This window comes from Nematolebias whitei, chromosome 9 (genome assembly GCF_014905685.2).
Source record: "Nematolebias whitei isolate Nwh7 chromosome 9, NemWhi1, whole genome shotgun sequence".
In the NCBI taxonomy this organism is placed as follows: Eukaryota; Metazoa; Chordata; class Actinopteri; order Cyprinodontiformes; family Rivulidae; genus Nematolebias; species Nematolebias whitei.
This window is the reverse complement of record NC_056506.1, coordinates 36,618,984-36,642,079: the sequence shown is the minus strand read 5'-3', so window position 1 is coordinate 36,642,079 and position 23,096 is coordinate 36,618,984. Positions and strand designations below refer to the sequence as shown.

The window sequence follows — 23,096 nt, the reverse complement described above, 5'->3', positions numbered from 1 at the left end:
GATTAAAATGTTGCTTAAAATGTAGTAAGGACACCAAAACATATGCCAACTCTACAATTTAAATTTTAATACCTGTAAAATACTGTCGTATATCTTGCCCTCAGTTACTGATGCCTTATACAGCGACTCCCTGAACGTGGGACTGAACTCGTTGACGTCATTCACCTGGATGTGAACCACAGCCCTGAAGAGAGGAAACGTATAAAAGATGAACACAGGAAATACAGCATTAACACATGGCATATGGACACACACAAACATATAAATTAAATTAAATAGCACTTAATTCAGCAGGAAATTTTTTTTCACCTGTATAAAAAAATACAACTATATAGCAGTATATCACATTAACATATAAAGACATAACAGCTTCTATTGACCAAACACAACTTTAAAATCATTAGATGCTATATACAGTATATTAATATATAGATATATTAAATATCTTAAATACAAAAATTATACATTTTGTTGGATTGAATTTTAATATAACATGAGATTTTCTAAATTGGGCCATAGTATGTAGAAACATAAAATGTGCTGTAATATTTGCAGAGCTGATTTCAAGACAAACGGACAATGAGGTTCAAAAACAAAAGTAAATTTTGAAAGAACGTAAAAAAAGACAAAAAGAGAGGGCAAAACAAAGACCTGCCAAATGAATCTGAAGGGCTTAATAGGCTCAGTCTGAACACTTAGGCAACACCAACATGATAAGTTTTGACTCTAGTGCGACTACGTTTCCATCAGTACTAATCCCACAATAAAGTACAACGTCTGGAAACATTGAATTCTGGAAGACTTGAAGGTCATTGTCTCATTTTATAAAATGTGCCTCAACTTTGCAGTCAGTGTGCAAGAGTTGATAAATGTGCCCAAGCATTGTATTTATGATTGTATGTGTTATTTTGCTCACACGCCAGAAATTATCATCTAAATAAGAATTTCTTTCTTAAATTTACTTAGAATTGTTTGTTTCATGTGACTAATGTGCAGAGCATGTTGTTGCTAATAGATTTCAAGTTGTATTCTGTCAATAGAAGCTGTTATGTTTTGATATTTATTGGGAGATAATGGGGCAGCACGGTGGCGCAACTGGTAGAGCTGCTGCCTCTCAGCAAGCAGGTCTTTGGTTCAAACCCCGGTCCAGGGGCCTTTCTGGGTGGAGTTTGCATGTTCTCTCCATGCATGCGTGGGTTTTCTCCGGGTACTCCGGTTTCCTCCCACAGACCAAAAACATGCATGTTAGGCTGATTGGTAACTCTAAATTGTCCCTAGGTGTGAGTGAGAGAGTGAATGTTTGTTTGTCTCGTTTGTCTCTGTGTGGCCCTGTGATGGACTTGCGACCCGTCCAGGGTGTACCCCGCCCCTCGCACAGTGATTGCTGGATATGGGCACCGGCGACCCCCGTGACCCAAAATGGAATAAACAGGTAAAGATAATGGATGGATGGATGGGAGATAATGTTACGTGCCACTGTTTAAAATGAATAACAGAGTTGTTATTGGGATACAGATGTTGTTTTTTTTCTTTCAGTAAGTCAGCACAGATCTATCGTAGATCTGGCAGATCAGCTTTGGCTGAAAGTTGGCATCTGAGCTGATCCCACACATGTTGGATTGGTGGTTCTGGCTTGACTTCATCCAGACACAGGCAGTCCAAAGACTTGTACTGTAGATGGGTGTTGTCTTGTTGAAATACTGTACCAAAGTATAATTTTAGGAGAGGAAAGAAATGAGGATAAAATACGTCACTGACATATGCTGTCAGGGTTCCACAAAAGGGTTTTCATGATAATGTGGAACCAATATTACTGAATATGATACAAGACAATATTGATCCACACCTCCTGCTTGAAGCACCCCTACACATATTGTAATGTTGTGTCTGCTCTGCTGATAACATCAACCTAGACATGGGATGGTAAGCCCATAATCCAGCTGATGACAGTTGTCAAGACATAGCTCATGATGACATAGGGTGTTGTAAAGAGTTCAATATGTGTCCAGATGACAAGCACAGATGTCAAAGGGTTCTATAATGCTTAGTGCACAGTGTAACCATCCTCCTTTAGAATGGTCTATCCTAGGTGACCTTAATCTCCATCATGTGTGAGGACGTTTTCACATACTCATTGGTTTCAACATTATGGCATTGCACTAAAGGTCCAGCCTTCATAATAGTACCGTTATAAAATGAAGAGATAGAACCCGTATTACTACTATATTCTACAACCAACTACAATATATTTGATAACTTGGAGTTGAACTGGTACGGCCCTGCTGTTTAAAAAAAAAAAAACATAATAGTTATATTAAATATAACAGTGTCCCTTTTTGGTACAAACCCCATATAAAGATTATTCCTGTTTTCCCTCTGAAGAGCAAATTATTGTCGAGTAAGTGTCAGTGTACATTAAATATAAGTGTAGTTTTACTCATTCTCAAGATTGTTACCAGTCAAGTTCAAGATAGTTTGAATTTGGCTTGTATTCAAACTGTTCTGTAGTCAATAAATAATTGTCACAGATTTTTATCTAAATATTGTAGATCTATATATACATATTGTGGACTGTTTATAAATTAAAAATATAATAATTTTACTCAGACATCAGAACATTTTTACATTTTGGTGCCAGCTCCATCCAGCTTATATCAGAACAATATCTATGTCTAACATTTCTTCATTCTCAGGCTTCACAAGATTTGCCCTTTCTTCTTTCCGTCATTGCGCTCAGGCTCAAATTTAAAAAGGTGTAATGGCAGATATTTTAGCCTTTCGGCAGGATGGGGATGACACCGAAGATGCCAGGTAACATCAATGTAAACATATGTTTTCAAAATATTTATTTTCTTTTTTTTGGGGTGTGTGTGTGTGTGTGTGTGTGGGGGGGGGGGTAATCTTCATTCTTCTAAATTTGTGGGGTCTGAAGCCCACTGGGATTTCCCTCTACGACATCTGTATGCACTGCACAGTTTGAACACATGGCCTCGTGCAAACCCACAAACCCCCTACCAAACCTCAAGCACTATTCAAGCTCTTTAATGTTTCACAAGTAGGCCTGTCGCAATAAACAATAAATCAATTAATCACATGACAAATTAAAATTATCGACCTCATTTTCATTTATCAACTTTATTGTTTCTTCGAGTCGCTCTCTTTCTACTGAAGACACTGGATGACAAAAGGCTCAACTCCGGTGTTCTTCACTGACCCCTCCCTTTCTATTTTATCTTTAAAATCTGTTTTAACGATCCAAAATCACGTTTTTGGATCGTTAAAAGCAGCTAAGCCGAGAAGCTAAGCTACCAGCTAAGCTAACAGGCCAACCTCGGGGAAAAAACCTCTGCCATGTCAAAACTCCAAAATCCACGGTTGAAACCTGTGCCTTCGTCTAAAAAGATGTTTTTCTCTGCAAAAAGAAGCTGAGAACTTGTTTAATGATTTTTTTTTAATTAAAAGCTTTGTGTGAAAAATGCTATGCTAAAGAGCTCAAACCACACCAAGCGTTCGCCATTTTGAGAACTGAAAAACAGGAACGAGAGACAGCCCAAGGGGCCTCCCTCCCATTTTTCTTAAAGAGACACACTGCTCGCTCCCTCACTATTCACCCTGCGGTTCAAACAGTCTTATACTGCCATCCACTGGTCAAAAAAGGTACTACACACAAAAATTAACCAACATTTCTTCTTAAATTTGACATTACTAATTATTGTCAATTTCAAACAATATCATCGTTTATCGCAATAATTTCTGAGACAATTAATGGACCAGCAAAATTTGTTATCGTGACAGGCCTAATCACAAGGCCTCCTTTGGGTCTCACTCTCACTCATCATTTTTTACTGACTGAGACAGGCTCTGGCAACTACCTGATAACACTATTGCTCCATGCCAGCACTTGTGTCTGTCGATGCCCCTTTCTAGACATGATGGCTCCTTTCAAGTCAATTCATTTGCATTATCAGCGAGTGTAGATTATACAGTAATTCATGTGTGAAATATTACGATACTGGTGGTAAGACAAGAAGTAACAGAATGGCAGGCTGTCGGCAAAATAAAGAGCTTAACATTGTGATTAGTAAGGCTTGCACTGACAATCTATCACTGGGAAATGGTTCTGACTTTTTATGCTGTTACACTTAGTAGATAGGTAATTAATGACTATATACACTTATCTTTAAAGAAAAAGAGAGAAAATTAAATTAAATTTATCTAAAAAATAAGGCAGATAATCCACAAAAGGATTTGCAACTAGACTCTTTTTAAAAATCGTATCTTTTTGTCTGATAAACACACACATGCGCACACGCACAAACAATTTCATCTGTTGGAAGATGACTAACTCTGCACTCTGATTAACATTTGTGCTCTAAAGTCTATAAATGAAGTAATGTTGATGTAGGAGTTTTCTTCACCAGTGACCTTCGCTGACAACAACTCAGTTTTTTTCACAGGAAGCACATCTGGCCAATTAATGACATTAGCTTAATGAGCCCCATTTAGAATGTCATGCCGTGATAATGTCACAAAGATGCGCACGCAAACACCCATACAGATACACCGTCTCATTAATCTTCCTCTAAAGAAATTCATCAGATTCCTGAGTTGATACACTTTTCTTCTTTCTTTTAGCGCAGAGCAGCAGCTTATTTTAGCAGCTTTTCACTGCTGACTGAAACACCAGAAGATATGATTTGTCACTGTTCACACTGATACATCTGTTTGTCACTTAATTCAAATAAAACTGTGCACAAAGGGAAAAAAAAAGAATACTATGAAGCAGAAAAGACAACAGACATATCGATAATTACATAGTTTTCTTTAACTTTGAGTTATGAATGTAATATATTAAATAAATAATCAACAACTAGTGTGTGCAATTTTTCAATTAAAAACACTTAAGAAGTAAATTATATAAATGCTGATAAGAACAAACACGCAAATCAAATCTAAAAACAATTGAAAAACTAGCTTTTAACATCGGTACTGTTGAATGAGAACCAGAATTAACATTTTATCCTCACTGACTATTATTACTTGTTGTTTCATGTTACCGACCAATTGTATATCAATAAAAACACGTTTTACATCTAGTTTAATATCAAAGCAATGCAAGTGTTACATAACATAGTTTAATTGTGCCCACTATAATAGGAACATTTGAATAACAAGCTTTTTGTCTACAAAATGTGAATGTTTTACTTTGATCTTTTTTGTGATATGGCAATTTAAAAAAGTTGTGCAATAAAAATATTAAACTCAAAATGTGACACTGTAATTAGATTATGGAATAAATTGGTTGAACTTTGTCTTTTGGTATGAGAAGTAACATTTATAAATATGAATGAGGCATATTTACAATATTTAAAAGGTTGTCTTACAATCTCAACCAGGTTACGGGGTTATTAACCTACCTACACTTACAAAGCTTTGGTCTACCACTAAATAAGATTGTAATATAATAATAATGATAATAATGAATTTAATTTGTAACGCACTTTTCATTAACAAAAACCTCAAAGTGCTACAGAATGCAACTAAAATCAATGATAAAATCAGCTAAAATCAGTGATACAATCATGTGGAGGCAGAATAGGCTTGCTTCAAAAGAAAAGTCTAAGCCTTTTTTAAAGTCAGTCAATGATTGTGGAGCTCTCAGATAGTCAGGGAGGGAGTTCCAGAGGTGGGGGGCAGCCACACAGAATGCCCGATCTCCCATGGTCCTTAATTTAGTTCGTGGAAGGTGGAGGAGATGACTGTTCTGTGATCGTAGGAACCGGGTGGATGAATATGGAGCAAGAAGGTCCTTCAGATAATCTGGTGAATTTCCATATAAACACCGATGGCAAATGAGAGCGATTTTGTATTGAATTCTGTAGGTGACAGGAAGCCAATGGAGGTTATGGAGAATGGGTGTAATATATACAAGATACTAAGTGATTGATGAGCAGATCAATTTGTATAAGGAGGAGCCCATTTTAGCAGGCTGGAGAACAAAAAGACCCTTTAGTACATCAAAGAACAGCCCAGCAGATCACTGGCACCCATCTGCTATTACTGGAAGAAATCCACACCAGATGCACACAAAAAGCATCAGATGAATAAAATAATCAAGGACCCAATACCACCCTGCACACAAAATATTTACCAGTTTGCTTCCTGAAAGGAAGCACAGAGCCCTTTAAGCCTGTAGAACACACCTGAGGAACAACTTTTACCCCTCAGGCATCACTAGAAAACACAGCACACACTCCTCCAGCCCCACAACTAAACCATGAAACTAAACTGAAGGACTGCACTCACCCACAAAGCTGCTTTACATTACATACTGCAATGCTTTAATTTACATGTGTATGACATGGTCCTTGTTTTACATGTGTATAATGTCTTCTTGTGAAATATCCTGTGTGCAACCTTTCTATGCAAAATTGTCCAAATACAACTATTTGTGCAGTACTCTGTATTCTATCATCCTTGTCATGTTCATAACACCATTTCAATACCGTTTAGATTAATCTCATTACACATTACTACTACTACTACTGATAATAATATTAATAATAATAATAATAATAATAATAATAATAATAATAATAATGGTTCTGTCACTACCACATTTGCAGTTCAGAGGTGGAAGGGCAGCAGGTTGACTTCAACCCTCCACGCTGCCTCTATCCTGACTCACATTGAAACAGCAAGTCTTTGACCTGGTTTACGGTGAAACGTACTTACAACAACAACAAAAAGACACCTCTCTAAACAATTGTATTTTGAGAGTAAATGTGGACACATTGTCAAAAGAAATACTTGAACTGGGGAGATTATTGCATCTTTGAACAAGTGTACAATGGTTTAGAAAAAAAAAGTATTTTGCTCCTTCAAGCGTTGTATTAGGTGGGTGTATGTAGGGACATATCCCCGTCAAAGTGAGAACACATTGTGCCAACTCACCTCCCATAACTTTAATTTTGTTTGTTCAGGGCTAAAAGGGATACAGTTAGTATACTACATTATTTTGAAGAAGGCAGCACAAATAAAATAAATAATCACGATAACAAAAGATAAATGCAGCCCTAGAAAAACTAAAATAGCGGTTTGAACAAGCATTGCTCGACTTACTTGTGAGATTTTTTCCAGTCTGCTCCGCTGGGCCCGGCCCCACAGTCATAGGCCTGGATAATAAAGGTGTACTCCTTCTGGCTCTCACAGTCCACATGGCTACTGGCCCTCAGGACTCCTTCTCCTGAAGTCCGATTCAACACCACTGCCTCAAACGGGGCGTCTTGACCAAAGATTTTGAAGGCACAAATCTCTCCTGAAAGAAACCAGCGAGGAAAATAAGAAATTAACTTTTCAGTTACATTAAGAAAAATTAAATGACGATTGTAGCATTTTAGTGAATGATTTTAAAATGCGAACACATTTAGTAGTTTTGTTAGTGTTTGTCATAAAAATCCTCTTTTTTATTTTATTTGATGAATTTAAGAACAGAAGCGAGCAAAACATAGGAAAAAACACAGCGGTAAATAAAAATTTAAACTCGAAAGACAATTCAATAAAATGGCCCATTTTTACCTTGTTAAAATGAAATAATGGATTATATTAATTTAAAACATATAAAGGACAGAAAAAGTGTTGTTTACATAGAAGCACTCTGCAAACACGTATCAAATACTAAATACTGATTGCTTCCATTAATATTGTGTTCATGCTAAATGAACAGTGGGAAAAACATTAAAAAATTCTACTTCTAATAGCTACATTTTTCATTTGGTAATTTTCTGCTATGACAGTTGTATACATGTTTTTTTACTTCTTTTGTTTCTGCCCGTCAATCCATGTATCCACTTTCCTCAAAAGTAATTTTCTCCGACTCAGCAGCAGCTCTGAAACCCCTCAGATAGCTGAGGATGAATCAAACTGTGGGTAATGAAGTAAAAACTAACAATAAACACTGCTGCCATTTTTTACAGTGCAGATGTCGCTTCAGATTAAAGACTTCTGAGAGATCTTTCATTTCTCTCTTCAGAAACCTTTGTCAGCGGGAGCCGTTCACTAAATTATAGTGTACATCTTCTGTTGTGAAGTAAGGAGAAAAATATTTTCTGATTTCTCTTCAGCTGAGCGATCTCCCGTCCTCGCAGAGTGTTGTGCGTTTCTGTGTGCAGATGTGCTCTGATGTCATTTGAGCAGTTTGTCCCATTGTTAAGAGTTTGTTTTAGGGATCTGGGAGATCTTTTTGCAGGGAACAAACAGCTGCAAAATTTAGCCATAAGGAGCTTGATATCACTAAGAAGATGGAGGAACAGAGTGGACTCTAAAAAGCTACAAATCTAAATACATACTCCCTTATACACAAACCTTTTTTAAACTTAGCCATTAACTATTCAACTTAATTTTCTGTATCTTAGAAAATATTTCGCTGGATACATTCAAAAGAAACTTTCAGAAAGTAATCACTTAACGAACATCTACAACTGATTAAATTTTGGAGTCAAGTCAATTCAAAAAGGCCACCCCAACAGACCTCAGAAAACACAAAACAGGCTATAACTCAGCCACTTATACATATATTAAGCTAAAATTAGGTGTGGAAGTAGCTCATCTTTACCAAACAGAAAATGAATTTTTGGACGCCATAATTTTTGGAGTCAATTTAATTCACGATAGTTGACACAGCCTTCTGACCTTGGTCAGTCCATTGATGGGTTGAGCTAAATTTATTGGGCTAGTACAGCAGCTGACAGTCCTCAACTCATATTTTGAAAATTATTACATCTTACAAGATCTTGCAATATTGTATGAGACTGTGCATTTTATGATTTATAAAGTTTGACCAAATGGGCTACATCTCAGTTTTTATTTTCACATCATAAAAAAGATCTTCATTTAAAACTTCAGCATGAAAGACACTGTGCAATATGTATTCTTTAAGCCAGGAATTGCCAGAACTTTAATTTAACCTATTTTTACTTTCCTAACTTACCTTTTTTCATCTTTGCCATAACAATTTTTTAAAATAAAAATGCTGTTAATAGCAGAATGATCAAAGATTTAAACCTGACACAGTTTTCAAGATTTAAAGTTGTCCTACTATAAGGCAGTACAAAAATACAACAATACAATACAGTTGTATGTAAAACAACATGGCAGACATGGAAGAAGGGTGATAAGAACAACCTTTTAATCCTGCCTTTGTATCATCATATACCCGGTCATAAAATCAAAGATTGGAGCTAATAAAGCTGCTTTTACATGGTGGTGCAGCTCATCTGCATAAACCTGGACTTACTGGAGGGCAGCAGAAAAACGTATTTCCACCTAACAGTTTGGGGTTGAATGCAAGTCCATTTTCTGCTCCATCTGTTGCACGAAGTGCATGTTTTTGGGTTACAGCTTTCATGAAAACATAAAGTGGTAAAGTGGAGGAGAGGGAATAAGAAGGTATGTGACATGCCAATGTATATGTAAATGATTATGATAAGACGTTCTGGACAGCTAATTCAGAGTTTAAACTTGTGCACACACACACTTTCCTGCCATTTAGCTTGCCTTACCTGGAAAACAGTTATTTCCCCCCTCTGTGGTACATGAAAAAAAAAAATCTAATACTTTGGCCTTTATATCATAAAGGAAAAGTTACCTTTTCAAGTAAATAAGAAAAATACACACATTTTTGCTACAGGCAGATTAAAAGTAAAGGAGTCAGCAAAAAAAAAAAGTTCAATAAGAAAAGTCATAAAATTGTTGATACCCCACAGGAAGCTCGAGTAGAATAAACTGCATGGACTGAAAATGTCAAGCCGTCAGGAAATATGTATTTCACAGGATGTTAAATTGCAAATTTAACAGAAACAGACAAGATGAACACAATTAATGAGAAAACCATTTTCCACGAATGAACACGTTGTCACAAGAAGCCGAAACTAATTTGTGTATTCATACCGTAAAATGACTTGACAGAGCATTTAATTTCCTTCAATTTTATTTCAATTAGCTGGGTTTACCACCTGCTTATACTTGGCTTTAAATCTCAGTCGGTGACACATCAAACTTGTATGCATGAAATAAGAATTTTTTTAATACTAAACCTGAATTAATAATTTTACTAAGCACATTTTAGAAAATTGTTCAAATATCTATGATAAATAAAAAATATATATATTTAAGGTTTTACATTTTGTTTATAGTTGTTAAATTTGTGGACTAAAATTAATTTCATTCAGCAATTGCCTAAGCTACAGCTGACAAACAAAGGAAATAATACTTTTTTTACATTTGCTTTTTTAAAAGTCTCTTAAAAGGGAACTCTGATCATTTTTGCAGAAAGGTTTTATCTAGTATTTATCAATAGTTAGTATCTTATCAGCTGTGACATCAGTCATAGAGCACAACAGGACAATCTTTAGCCAGGCTCAGCTAAAGGCTAGCTAAATGAGGACTTGGTTCTCAAAAACAATATACATGAATGAATGCTAAATTAATTAACAATAAACCTCTACATTTTTGAATGACACCATTTAGTTTTTAGTTTTCTCATCTCAACAACATCTATGTTACTACTCAGTTTGTGTGCTGAGCATAGGCCATGCTTGTACCTATTGTTTGACAATTACCGGTAGCCTAGCCTGTACAAAGTATTTTGCCCTTTTCTCCATGCTTCGTTTTCTGTAACTTATGTCACGGCTGACACGGTACTAACTATTGATAACTGTTTGACAAAATATTATTTAAAAAAACAGACCCTTTAAAGTATTTTGTTTCCTCTATCCACCGCTTCCCAGAAGTCTGCATTTGGGTCATTTTACCAACAAATCCCCAAAGCACAGAAACATAGAAGAAGAAAAAAAGAACGGAAAAAAGCTAATAAAAAATAAAAATAACCCTCGTATTATAAATATCTGAATAAAGTCTTGTGATGATCATTTTTTAACATTTTTTTTTAATAAGAAAACATGGAAAGCATGCATATTTTAGTCCAACACTGTCAAAGACCAACCATGTTTTCATGTTACATATTCAACAAAATATGATAGAGGCATAACAACTAAATACCTTTGTTCTGGGGCAACTGTTGAAAAGTAACACAAACTGGGTTTTAAAAACCTAGTGTTTGTGACGATTTCAAGATTTTCCGTCATAGCTTTGGAAACAGTCCCTTCCCTTCCATATTTGGGGTATGACATTACGCCAGGCCATGCAAGACTGCCAGATTTCTATTAGACAAGGCTGGAGGCAGCTGCAAAGACAGGCAGTCTCATGGAGCAACACCCCCCCCCCCCCCCCCCCCATCTGTTCTCACCACCACCACTGCCAAACAAACAACTCCCAACTTCCTTTCTGACTAAGGCCCGAAGTTATTTTGAAGAAACAGACATGGAAATTGAAACAAGTTCTGCGGTGATATAGACAACTCAAACAAGAGTGAGTAATGAGATTTGAGAGATTTGTGATATGTAGAGCATTTGGATTTTATAGAGTGTAGTGTTGTGATTTTAGTTTTGTCAGTTGTGGTGTGCTTGAGTCAAAACAAGAAGGTGCTTCTAAACCTAAAGCTGCAGTTTCTGTTTGAGGTGGGGGATGGAGCCACAGATTCAGAGCCACCGACTCAGAACCTTCTCAGAAAGAAGAGGCGGAGATGAAAAAGGATAACAGAATCTGAGACAGAGCAAAGATTTTCACAAGGAAGTGGAAGATCTAGTATTTGTTTCAGAAGAGGAAATGGAGGAAGAACGCACCAAGCGCCACACTCCAGTCTGTGAAAAACACTCCCACCTGTACCAGATCCCTAGCGTGATGCAATCAGCCTTCAGTAATCATCGACTGTGTGCTCAGGTGTTCCCTTGACTGGTTTGTTGTTTACGATTATTTTTAACTCTTGCATGGTCTGAATGTGGAAAAAAAAATCATATAACCATCATGACAGAGATTATCTCTTAAAGCACTTGTGACTAGGAATGTGCGACATGGCATAAAATTCATATCACGATATGTATTGTGAAGAGTGGCGATAACGATATATATCACGATATGTTTTTGGTATAAAACTTAATAGAAATTTTTAAAAAGCATAGGATGTCCTTTTGCCATCATATATTTTGAATTAAAAAAAATTCCACTACTAGGTCCAGAGAGTTTTTAAATAACATATCAAGTATTAGGCTTCTTTCTTGTAGTGCATAACAGTGCAAAAGATATCAAATGTAGTTTTAGCCATATGTTTTAAACAAAATAATATGTTGTTAACTCAACAGTTTCCAGTCGTCTCACTTAAGAAATGAACAGCAACAGAGCAGCATTTTACACTGAAACAATTCACCCTCAAAACCTCTAGTGGGCGACTCCTTCTGCTTTAATGGAGAGCTGACACAAAATGAATCTGTGGCGTTGACCAGAGGGTCTTGCAGTAAACTCACACACAACAGCGTTCTTTTCACAGATCAGAGAGCAGGTTTCTCTAAAGCTGACCAACGCTTACTTTAACTTTCGACGGAACCCCCCCCCCCCCCCAACAACTTTCGATGGAACTCAGCCTTTTGCGCATGCGTCCGAATAAGGCAACACTACGGCAAGCCAGCTGTAGTTAGCTTGTAGCTTCACTACTTAGCTCTCGAAGAAATGACTTTAACGCCACTTACGCACAGTTTTCAACAACAACAAAAAAAACGATTAAACTGAAAACTCTGATTTTACATCGGACATAGCATTACTGCAGTTAGCCAGTAGAAGACAGATCTATATCGTAGGCTAAATTTCGATTGTTTCTACCATGTACCGTAAATATCGCGCATTCCTACTTGTGACTGTAATGGTGGGTTTTGAACTAAGACAAACTGTCATATTTTGTTTAACATTGAAAACACAACTGTCACAGTATACACAAGTTACTTTTTAAGTCAAACCTCAACACAACACAGAAAATTACAGTGTAATTCCTTCTCCTAATACTGCTGCTACTCCATCTGGTGTGCAGTGTATGAGATACAAAAGCTTCAGTATCGAGATTTGATGGCAAGTGTTTGTGTGTGTGAGGGAGACAGCATGATGGGTGGGAGCCGTAAGAATTTGATTAAAGTAAGTTTCTGAGCAGACAGAGTATATTAAGCAACATTTTTTAATCCCCTGCTTCCAGTGCTCAGCTCTCTGTCATTATTGTTCTTTCCGTTTCAATTAATGACTAGATCTCCTGCAAACACAGTAACTACACTCACTGTGACACAAAGATCCAAGAACAATACACTATATCAATCAATCAACATTTATTTATGGAGCTGTTTACAATAGGCAAAAGGTTCAAAATGCCAGAAAGCCAGAAGGTATTAAAGCCTGCCTGAATAAAAATGTTTGGAGATTATATTTATAAAGGTCCAAGTTAGTGAAGGAGCACAAGTCATGAGGTACTGCAGTTGTTTCTACAGTCTGGGTGCAGCGACCAAAAAAATCCCAGTCACCCCAACTTTTGTATTTGAACTTTGGGACAAACAGTAAAGATATTTTAGTTGACCTGAAGATCGTCTCATATTCACAGAGATAGTCTCATACTTACAGAAAGCTACAGCGCCACAGCGAACTATCTCGCACGAAGACTTGGCAATTGTTTTTACACAGCATGCCCTTCCCAACGCAACCACAGACCACCGAGCTACTACATCCCTCTGTGTGGAGCAGAGAGCTGCCATCCAGGGCAGCAGGGGGAGCAGATGGCGGGAGTTGAGGGCCTTGCCCAAGGGCCCAGAGTGGAACAAATGAGGATGGAGGCAGGTGTGTTTCATCTTTCCCACCCACATTTTGATGTTGTCAGTAAGGAGTTACAGCCAGGGACCTTCCGATCACAGGCCCATCTTCTCTAGCCTCTGTGACCCCCCCCCCCCATGTGGAATTATGGCTATGTGTAAATATTTTGTTTTTTTTTATGTATGAGTTCTAAAAATGAATACTGTGGTTCTTTCTTTCATGGCATATTAATATGACCCAGCTTTTGCTTTGCTCTATGTTTTTGGTAACCGTTCAAAATAGACAAAAAATAACTGTGGCATCTATAAAAACATCCTCACTTTAAATGTTGCTGGTAGAAGTATTTTAAGATATAACAAATTTCTCAAAGTATTATTTCAGAATGACAGATGGATTTCCTTATTTTTATATGCCAGACCTGGACAGTCAGCCTAAATCTTATACCACACTTTCTATAAGTATCCTCCAGTGGTTATTTGCTTAATAAGGCAGAAAGTGTTATAAAGTCTAATGCAGTCTACATTCTGTACAGATGAATGTCTTCTGGAAAATGCCACATATTAAAATTTGTAATAAAAATACAAATAATGTCTGATTTTTAGTAGGAAGGAACAATTGTTTGATTTATTTTACTATAAATTGGGGTTTTGTCAGAAGAAGGCTGGAACAATGTAAAATAAGAGAGCAGGAGAAAGAAAAAATAATGTTAGTTGCTTTTAAGAGTTTTTTTCTCTGCTGGAATGTAATTTGATTTTATCTGTCTTATCTCACTGTGAGGTGTATAATGAGGACACAAAAAGGACAAAAAGTAACAGGCAGTTAACAGATGGATTGGCTTTGAAGATTTTAATTGTTTTTATGATAGATCATGAGTGTCTGTTGTGGCAAATGTGCATAAACTATCCTCTGTGGTCCACAATGCTCTCACCCACCTGGAACAGAAGGACTCCTACGTCCGTATGCTCTTTGTGGACTTCCCATCTGCCTTCAGCACCATGATTCCCCAGACCCTGATGGACAAACTACCGGTACCCACACTGTACGACTAAGTCCCTCCCTATGCAACTGGGTCCTAGACTTCTTAAACAGGCTGCAGTCTATGAGGATCCGCAACCTCTCCTCCTCCACCATAACCCTCAGCACTGGCTCCCCTCAGGGCTGTGTGTTGAGCCCACTCCTGTTCACTCTGCTCACATATGACTGTGCACCTACCCATCCAGACTGTCATATTGTAAAGTTTGCAGACAATACAGCGGTGGTTGGATGCATGACAAACGAGTCCAGCTACAGGCAGGAAGTGGAACTCCTGGAGAGCTGGTGCAGAAAGAACAACCTTCACATCAATGTGAAGAAGACTAAGGAGATGGTCGTGGATTTCAGACAGAGCAAACTCACCTACACCCCTCTGAATATAGGAGGATCTGCAGTGGAAGTGGTCTTTAGTTACAAGTACTTGGGTGTGCACCTAAATGACAATCTCAACCGGGGCAACAACATTTCCAGTCTGATCAAGAAGGCACATCAGAGACTCTACTTCCTCAGGCGGCTGAGGCGGGCTGGACTGGGAAGTTCAGTCCTCACCTCCTTCTACAGGTGTGCAGTGGAGAGCATCCTGTTCTCCAGCATCAATGTGTGGCACGGAGGCTGCACAGTTGCAGAAACAAAAGATTTACAGAGAGTGGTGAAGGCTGCACAGAAGACTGTTGGAGTCAGCCTCCACACCATCACAGACATCTAAACCTCCAAATGCAGGAAGAGGGCCACCTACACCATGAAGGACCCCACTCACCCAGCACACACACTTTTTGCACCGCTCCCCTCAGGAAGGAAGTTGCGGAGCATTAAGTCCAGAACCAATAGACTGAGAAACAGCTTCTACCCTGAAGCTGTTAGACTCACGAATCCCTACTCAGGATTATCACTGTGAAAAAAATCTCAGTTATGCAACTTTGATTGGTGATATATGCTGCTGATTTTCTATGCTGCTGATTATTTCATGCTGCTGTGTTCATTCATTTGTACTCATCTACCCATAAAGACTCATGTTTGTGCTGCTGTTGTTGAGTGTATTGTTTTGCACTATTAGTCATTAGTGTATATCTTAGATCTTTTAGCGTACCATTTTGCGTTTGTTTAACATATATTTTAGTGTATCTTAGATCCTTATTTACCGTTTCTTTTTAAAATTTATATTTTTGCTACTGTTGGATGAAACCGAGACCCTGAGTACACAATTTCATTCAACTTCATGTACCACATGTGATGTGAATGACAATAAAGAACCTTGAACCTTAAAAACATTTAAAATGTTCTAATTTAATTTAAAATGTCTTGCAATGGACTCTAAATTTAGTTTTGTTTCATTATTTGCTCATGACAGTTGAAGACCTATAATAATTCAATATTCCTCTAAATTCATCAGTCTATAGTGAAGCTGCACTGTTATACAGTGGTTAGCTCCGTCATCTCACAGCAAGAAGGTCTACGATTCAAGTTTCATCTTTACCTTCTGGTCTGTGTGGAGCTTGAATGTTTCACCTGTGAATGTGTGAGTGTTCACGGTCCAAAATCTCATGTTGGGTTGATTGGAGATTTGAAATCAACCTTAGGAATGAATGTGACCATGCAGGGTTTATTGTCTCATGTTTCTCTCTGTTGGCCCATTGTTTCCCCAACTCTTGTCTGTTAACTGCTGGGATGTTGTTTAGCCACACAGTCCTGATTATTATTATTAAATATATATTTGTAAAGAATGCTTGTTACCTTTTTTAAGCCATATAAGTGCAGGTGTTGGTGCATGGTTCCGATTGAGGTGCACACTTTATTGTTTATTTCACTGTTACCAGATAAGCCAGTACCTGCAGAATCTACAGGGTGTTTTGTAGAAACACAGGGTTTTGTTTCACTCCTTTCAGAACTTCTCTAAACATCTGCAGAACCTGGCAACTATCATTTTTAAACATATATGACAAACTAAGAAAATCACTTTTAAAATATGTTTTAAACCCTTTCTGAAGCTTTAACTTGAATTTTTTATATATTCTAAGTACCTGGTTTAGTTTCGAGGAGCTCAAGTCTGATGACAGTGGGGACGATGCATGAGGAACTTTAACTGTGCAAAACCTCATGAAGCTTTGAACTCTGCAACGCCTGAGGCAGATACTACCACTAAAGATTTTAGGCTAAGCAAGGTTTAATCAGGAGTTTGCTGGGACATGAATGTGGCTTAACTTCTTAGAGGGGGTGCATTGCCATGGTAACTTGCTGTGCACACCTAACCTAGTCCTGAACAGGCTGTATATGAACAGGAGAGAAACACATTTAAAAAATGTAATGTGCAGAACAAATTTTCCTTTGTAAAAAAAAGAAAGCATAGGAAACTGCTTATATGTTGAAATAAATGAATAAACCACTACCCATACAGGTTTGACTCAAAATGTGCAAATATTGTGCATATAATTGACAATCAAAATGTATTTTGTTAATTTTACTTTTTATAACAACAAGATAATCAGACACATTTTCAAAACATGTAAGATGCCTTTAAAAGGTTTAAATTATAGTTTAGTTTTCCCTTTATTTTCTTCCATCACATTGTGGTGACTCAGATGGAAATAAGAGGACTCAGGGTATGGATCCAGCATAAAACTTAAAGCATCTTTATTCAAGAGACCTTCAAAGGCACATAATGGAGGGTACTGGTCCAAACACAGGTAACAACTAAAAACAACGGATAGTGTACAAACATAACGTTCAGTTCCTAATGATGCCACAAGTGACACAAAGAACTGAAAGTCTTTTTAAAAACTGGAAACACGACTGGACCCAGGGAGAATTCTGCTCCCGCTGGCTTCTTGGACCCATCAAGAGACTATGGGCTTGCCGGTCCATTGGGAGACTCTGGGTACGCCAGCTCATTGGAAAAAGAGCACACAGGATAATTTGGCTCATCGTAACCCCTCGAAGTGGTGAGCAAAGACAAAGCCACTGATATCTGGCTTTAGCTCACTTCGATTCCGCCAGACACCACAAAGGATCTCCTGACACTCCGGGAGCAGGACCGTCCACCAGTGTGCAGCAAACAATTCCTACACATGCTGGCAGATCTCTATCTGGGTCTGCAGTTTGGTGGAGGCCTGGATTTTTTGTATTTTACAGTTTTACTTTAGTTTGTACTGAAGACACTGGTCAATAAATTGCAAATGACTGAATTGAAAACATCACATGATAACTAGAACCTACTTGTCGGGACAAATATAATTTCTAGCTGTGCAGTGTTTCATCCTCACTTATTATTCTCAACATGGATGAGTCGTCCACCTCCTGCAGCGAGCATTACTGTTAAATCATAGCTAAATACCTGGACAGACATTTGGTAAATTTTGCTGGCAATATGGTTTTAATGGCACTGTATTGGAATCCCAGAGGGATGCGTCGTATCTAGGAAGGCGGTGAAAGAACTTGTGAAGCGGCGCAGAGAAAACGGTTTCTGCATAAATGCGGAAAAAACAAGGGAAATAGTTGTGGAGTTAAAAAAGAGACAACACTCTCTATTCCCTTTTCTTCAAATAAACAGAAATGGTCTTTAATTTCAAGGATCTCAAGGTGCATATTTTGAATAACTTCATGTGAATGATCAACACAGTGACCATAAAGACAGTCCATCACAACTCTAGTTTCTTAAGAATCTAAAACCATTTTATATTTTGACAGTATTTTTCTGGTGGGTGGAGGGGAGTTCACTCACCTCTTTCATCACCACCTGATATAGAAACGATTCTGCTGCTGACAGGTGGGCACTGCAGGGGTGTTAAAGCAAACAAAGCAAACCTAAGAGGCATTAAAGCCAGAACAAAGAGACTCAAATGCAGCTTTTTCCCTGAGGCGGAAAAACTTATGAACTTTGCTTCACTCAGTGACCTTTTCCTTTGACCTCTGCTGTTCTGCTGCTTCTGTCACTCAATTAAGTGAAGCCATTTTTTCATTGCTCTCCTTGATTTATATAGATATACTTTTACAGCTCTTTTGAATTATTGCTACATTAAAGTGCATATTTAGTTTAACTGTTCTTAAATAAATTAAGTAATTAATTTCACATTTATTTATTTATTTCACCTTTATTTTACCAGGTGAAATGTTTGAGAACCAGCTCTCATTTTTCAACATGATCTGGTTATCAACAGGTAAAGAGACTAATACATTGTCTATATGCTTAAAAATATATATTGAATGCTTTCTTTACTATATTCTACTACTACTAATACTGGAAACACTGAACTATTTTTAAAAAATAAAATTATATATTGCTCCAACCGTTTCCAGTGGCCACATCTTTCACAACAACAATGTTATAGTTACATATAGTTGTTCTGACCAAAGATCAAGAATCCTGAAGGTTTTATTTTGTCCCATAAAACTAGAAATTGGTTTTTACTCAATAAGACAAAAAATAAAAATGCCAATAAATAAATGGTATTATTTACACTAGTGATTGAGAGAGACATTTCAACTGAAATGAATGTGATTATAAATCTTTTGCATCTAGAAATGCAGAATAGAAGCCTTTACACAGATTTACTGCGTTAGCTCAAGGTGACATTTGCTCAGATGTTGACAGAGCAGCAGTACAGTCTGTAAAGACCAAGCAGTGACAGGTTGTATATAAGTCAAGTTTTTTTAAATTTGATTATTTATGTATTTATTCATGCCAAGAATGATAGCTTATATTTGTGGAGGAAAAGACATTTAGGGACAGCTTCTGCTAGGTCAAGATGACTATTTGCTCAATAACCAACTACTAATAATATCCTTAACAGGCATAGAATTGCCTTCATTTGCTGAGGTTGTGTGTGAGCACTAGGGCATTAACAGAGTACTCAAGTAATCTACACATCGATTGCTAGGACATCTATCGAGGTTAAAAATGTTACGTCGAGTATCCGTAGTGACGTCATATTATGTGACCACGTATGACCGTAGGGGGCGGTGTTGCACTGTTGCAGGTCACAGAGTATGGTGTAACACCGGGTCCAATCCACCGAACCAGAACCAGTTTCGGTTTAAGTTTCGTTTTTGATGTGCTGCATGTTTCTTCACGTTTGCAGTTTAATAATAATAACTAATAGTTTAGTTTTTCCTGTGACTTATTTGCAGTATGATAAATGGTAGGAGCATAATATACGCTCTCAATGTTTTGTTGGTCTTTTTTTTGTAAATAATTACCCTTTTTTTGCGGTTTTATTTATTTATTTATTTTTGTATCTTGAGCTCTATGACGTCATCAATTACTCGAGTTCTACCGGGTTTTATTATGTTAATGTTGAGTTTAAAAATTATATACTCGTTCAACCCCTAGTGAGCACATTAGAAATGACTTGCCTTTATCATCTTTTTATCATTGTCTCATTGTTAGGCTTTGATGTTGCCTAAGATTTTCTTTAGTCTAAAAACTTATTTTCTATAGTCTAAAAACATGGACAGAAAACCAATGATAGTTTCCTGTTTTGATTTATTTTCAGCCCAGAATAGCATGTGCAACATTTTTGTGACAGTTGTTGTCAGCAGCAAAACTGGCTGATCCACTCTGAGAAGGTGCTATTTAAGAGACTGAGCTGAAAACAGCAGCTCAGACTGAGGAAGTCTCTTGGATGAGAGACGAAACGTTTCTACATTTTTTTTGCTTTGTTTTGTTTTTTGTTTTTTTGAATGTCCAGAGGACCAGATTGAACTTTCTTGGATTTTTGTGACAGGTTTGTTTGATTCAGTATTCAAGCCAATGATAGCTCTGTCCTTAATGTGGTGGCATCTCCCATTTCCAAATATATTTCTTCATTTGGCTGCTGCCTTCTTCAGGGGTCGCCACAGCAAACTAACTTGCACCAAGACTTGGCAATTGTTTGGAATCCAGATGCCTTCCTGACACAACTACAGACCACCGAGCTACCACAGCCCTCTTTGTGGAGCAGAGAGGTGCCATATAGGGTGCCCGGGGTAGCAGATAGCGGGGGTTAAGGGCCTTGCTCAAGGGCCCAGAGTGGGGCAAATGAGGGTGGAGGCAGGTGTGGGTGCTTCACCTTTCCCACCCACATTTTGATGTTGTCAGTCCGGGGAGTTGAACCAGCACCAGACAGATCACAAATCACCTCTGCACTACCACTCCCATTTCCATTTCTTGTATTAGAATCTTGGCATATCTGTATCTGAATCTTGTATTATTATTCCTCCTGATTTAAGTTGCACCACAAAGATCTTGTCCACATGGAAAGGCACTTATTATCCAAAACAACTTTTTCTTTGTTTTGTCTCAAAAATATTCTTGTGAACTCCACAGCATTTTAAAAAAGGTCTTCATTCACAGGAGAACACTGAAAATGAAAACAACTTTAAACCCTGTAGTAACCATGCCAGACCTGCATGTGATGCTGTAATGCTGACATGAAAATACAGAAACGGGAAGTAAGGCATGGAGCTGATGCAAGATGTGTGCAGTGTGTGCAAAATGTAAACAAAACAGGACCAACAACATGCATGTTAGGCTGATTGGTAACTCTAAATTGTCCCTAGGTGTGAGAGAGAGAATGAATGGTTGTTTGTTTCGTTTGTCTCAATGTGTCCCTGTGATGGACTGGAGACCTGTCCAAGGTGTCCCCCGCCTCTCAGACAGCGGTGGCTGAATATGGGCAACGATGACCCCTGTGACCTGAAAAAAGAAGCAGGTAAAGGTAATGGATGGATGGATGGATTGCAATGAGCCTGGAGCCTCTCCCAGCAGTCAGTGAGGAAGAACCGAGACACACTCTGGACAAAAAGCCAGGCTATCACAGGACCAAAGACACAGGAAACAAACAACCACCCACTCCTAAAGTCAATTTAGAACCACCAATTGTTTTGTTCCCTGGGAGAAAATAGTATTAACTCCAGTTCTAGGAGTACATGCGTAGCCCTCAGCCCACTGAACGTAATCACCTGCTGCTACTGGCAAAGTGAAAGGTGGAAATGACTTTGTAATACTGCGATAATAAGACTTAGGTTTGCAAAACCAGCACATATATTCTATTTTTGTGCAAAAATGGTGGTATTTGTCAGCCTTTTGCAGCCCTTGTACGTCTGTCAGTTTAAGAAAGACAGGAGCGATTCATTAGAGGCTATTTTAGTTGGCAGGCCACTTCCTAATTGCATTCGAGAGATTGCCACACAATTTTCTTTCACCTCATGGTGACAAACTAATAGCCCACAGAGGCAAGAAGAAGATGGACACACAGATGCACACACTCAGGTTATCTTTTCACACAGGACTGCAGATGTCTTGGATAACACAGTAAAACTATAGGGAGAATTCATTATTGCAAACAATACACATTCGGTCTGCTGAGGGCTTCAGTGGTCCAAGATGCAATTAATGTTAATTGCACCTTCTGAAACTGTGGGACTAGAATTCATTACATGAATCCTCCTCTCTCTTCTCTGTCAGCGTTGATGGTTGACTCAATTACGTAAAGATGTAGTGTCAGTTCAATGCTAAAACAGAGAGCATTGATATTCAAAAAGTACTCAAAGCTGTTAACTACTGAAACCAGACAAAATGAGCATTTATAAAAAAAAGACACCTGTGATGAAAAAAAATGCAGTTTAAATGTTAATTGCTTTCAGACAGTTGCATTTACAATTTACAACAATTTTGTCCTTAAAAAATAAAAAAGGCAGGAGGTTGTTTAAATTTCCTAAAGTTTTTCATGTGAATTCAGTCCTAAAAATAAAATAAATTCAAGTAAAAAGTGTATAGACGTAAATAAAAAGTGAAAAGAATAAAAACAGACACACATCGATAACAGTAACATGAAGACGAAAAAGGTTAAATAAGTAAATTAAATGTGAGCCAGAAAGGAAGAAAGCCAACAGCAAGAGATGGAGATAACTACTGTGAGAGATAACTAATGCAGTTATAAATAGCTCTACCATCTCTTGAGTATATCAGTGCTTCTCCTGTTCCTCCTCCTCCTCCTCACCTTCTCCTCCCCTATGCTCCTTCTGCCTTCCTCCACAGCAGGTTTCACAGCAGTAAGCAATTATTTAGCTCTTAACATCAGCACTCAGGTTTCCGCTCAGTCTTGCCCTCCTTTAGTCCTGACACACCTCACACACTCCTCTGGATGCCCTCTTTTTGCTCCTTCCTCACCTCCTCCTGTGCTCCTCACTCAAATGCTGTTTGCTCGAGTTATGCGGGTCACCAGCTGACAGTTAAATGACTTACCGGTCAAGGAAAAAAATGTCAGAATGTGCAAGGGCTTTTTCCAGATAAAAATCAAAATCAAATTCTGCACACGACCAACACTGCACATTTTATTTTAAAGTAGTCTGAG

General features: G+C 37.8%; 1 protein-coding gene across 1 annotated transcript in view; it reads right to left on the bottom strand.

Moving 5' to 3' along the window:
* The window catches only part of clstn2a (calsyntenin 2a), a 139,798-nt gene that overhangs the window by 52,676 nt on the left and 64,026 nt on the right, over window positions 1–23,096 (bottom strand). The window contains exons 3-4 of the mRNA XM_037681347.1: window positions 7,123–7,318; window positions 73–184 (exon numbers count right to left, since the gene is read on the bottom strand). Of these exons, the coding sequence (XP_037537275.1) occupies window positions 73–184; window positions 7,123–7,318 (308 nt within the window). The remainder of the gene's footprint in view (window positions 1–72; window positions 185–7,122; window positions 7,319–23,096) is intronic.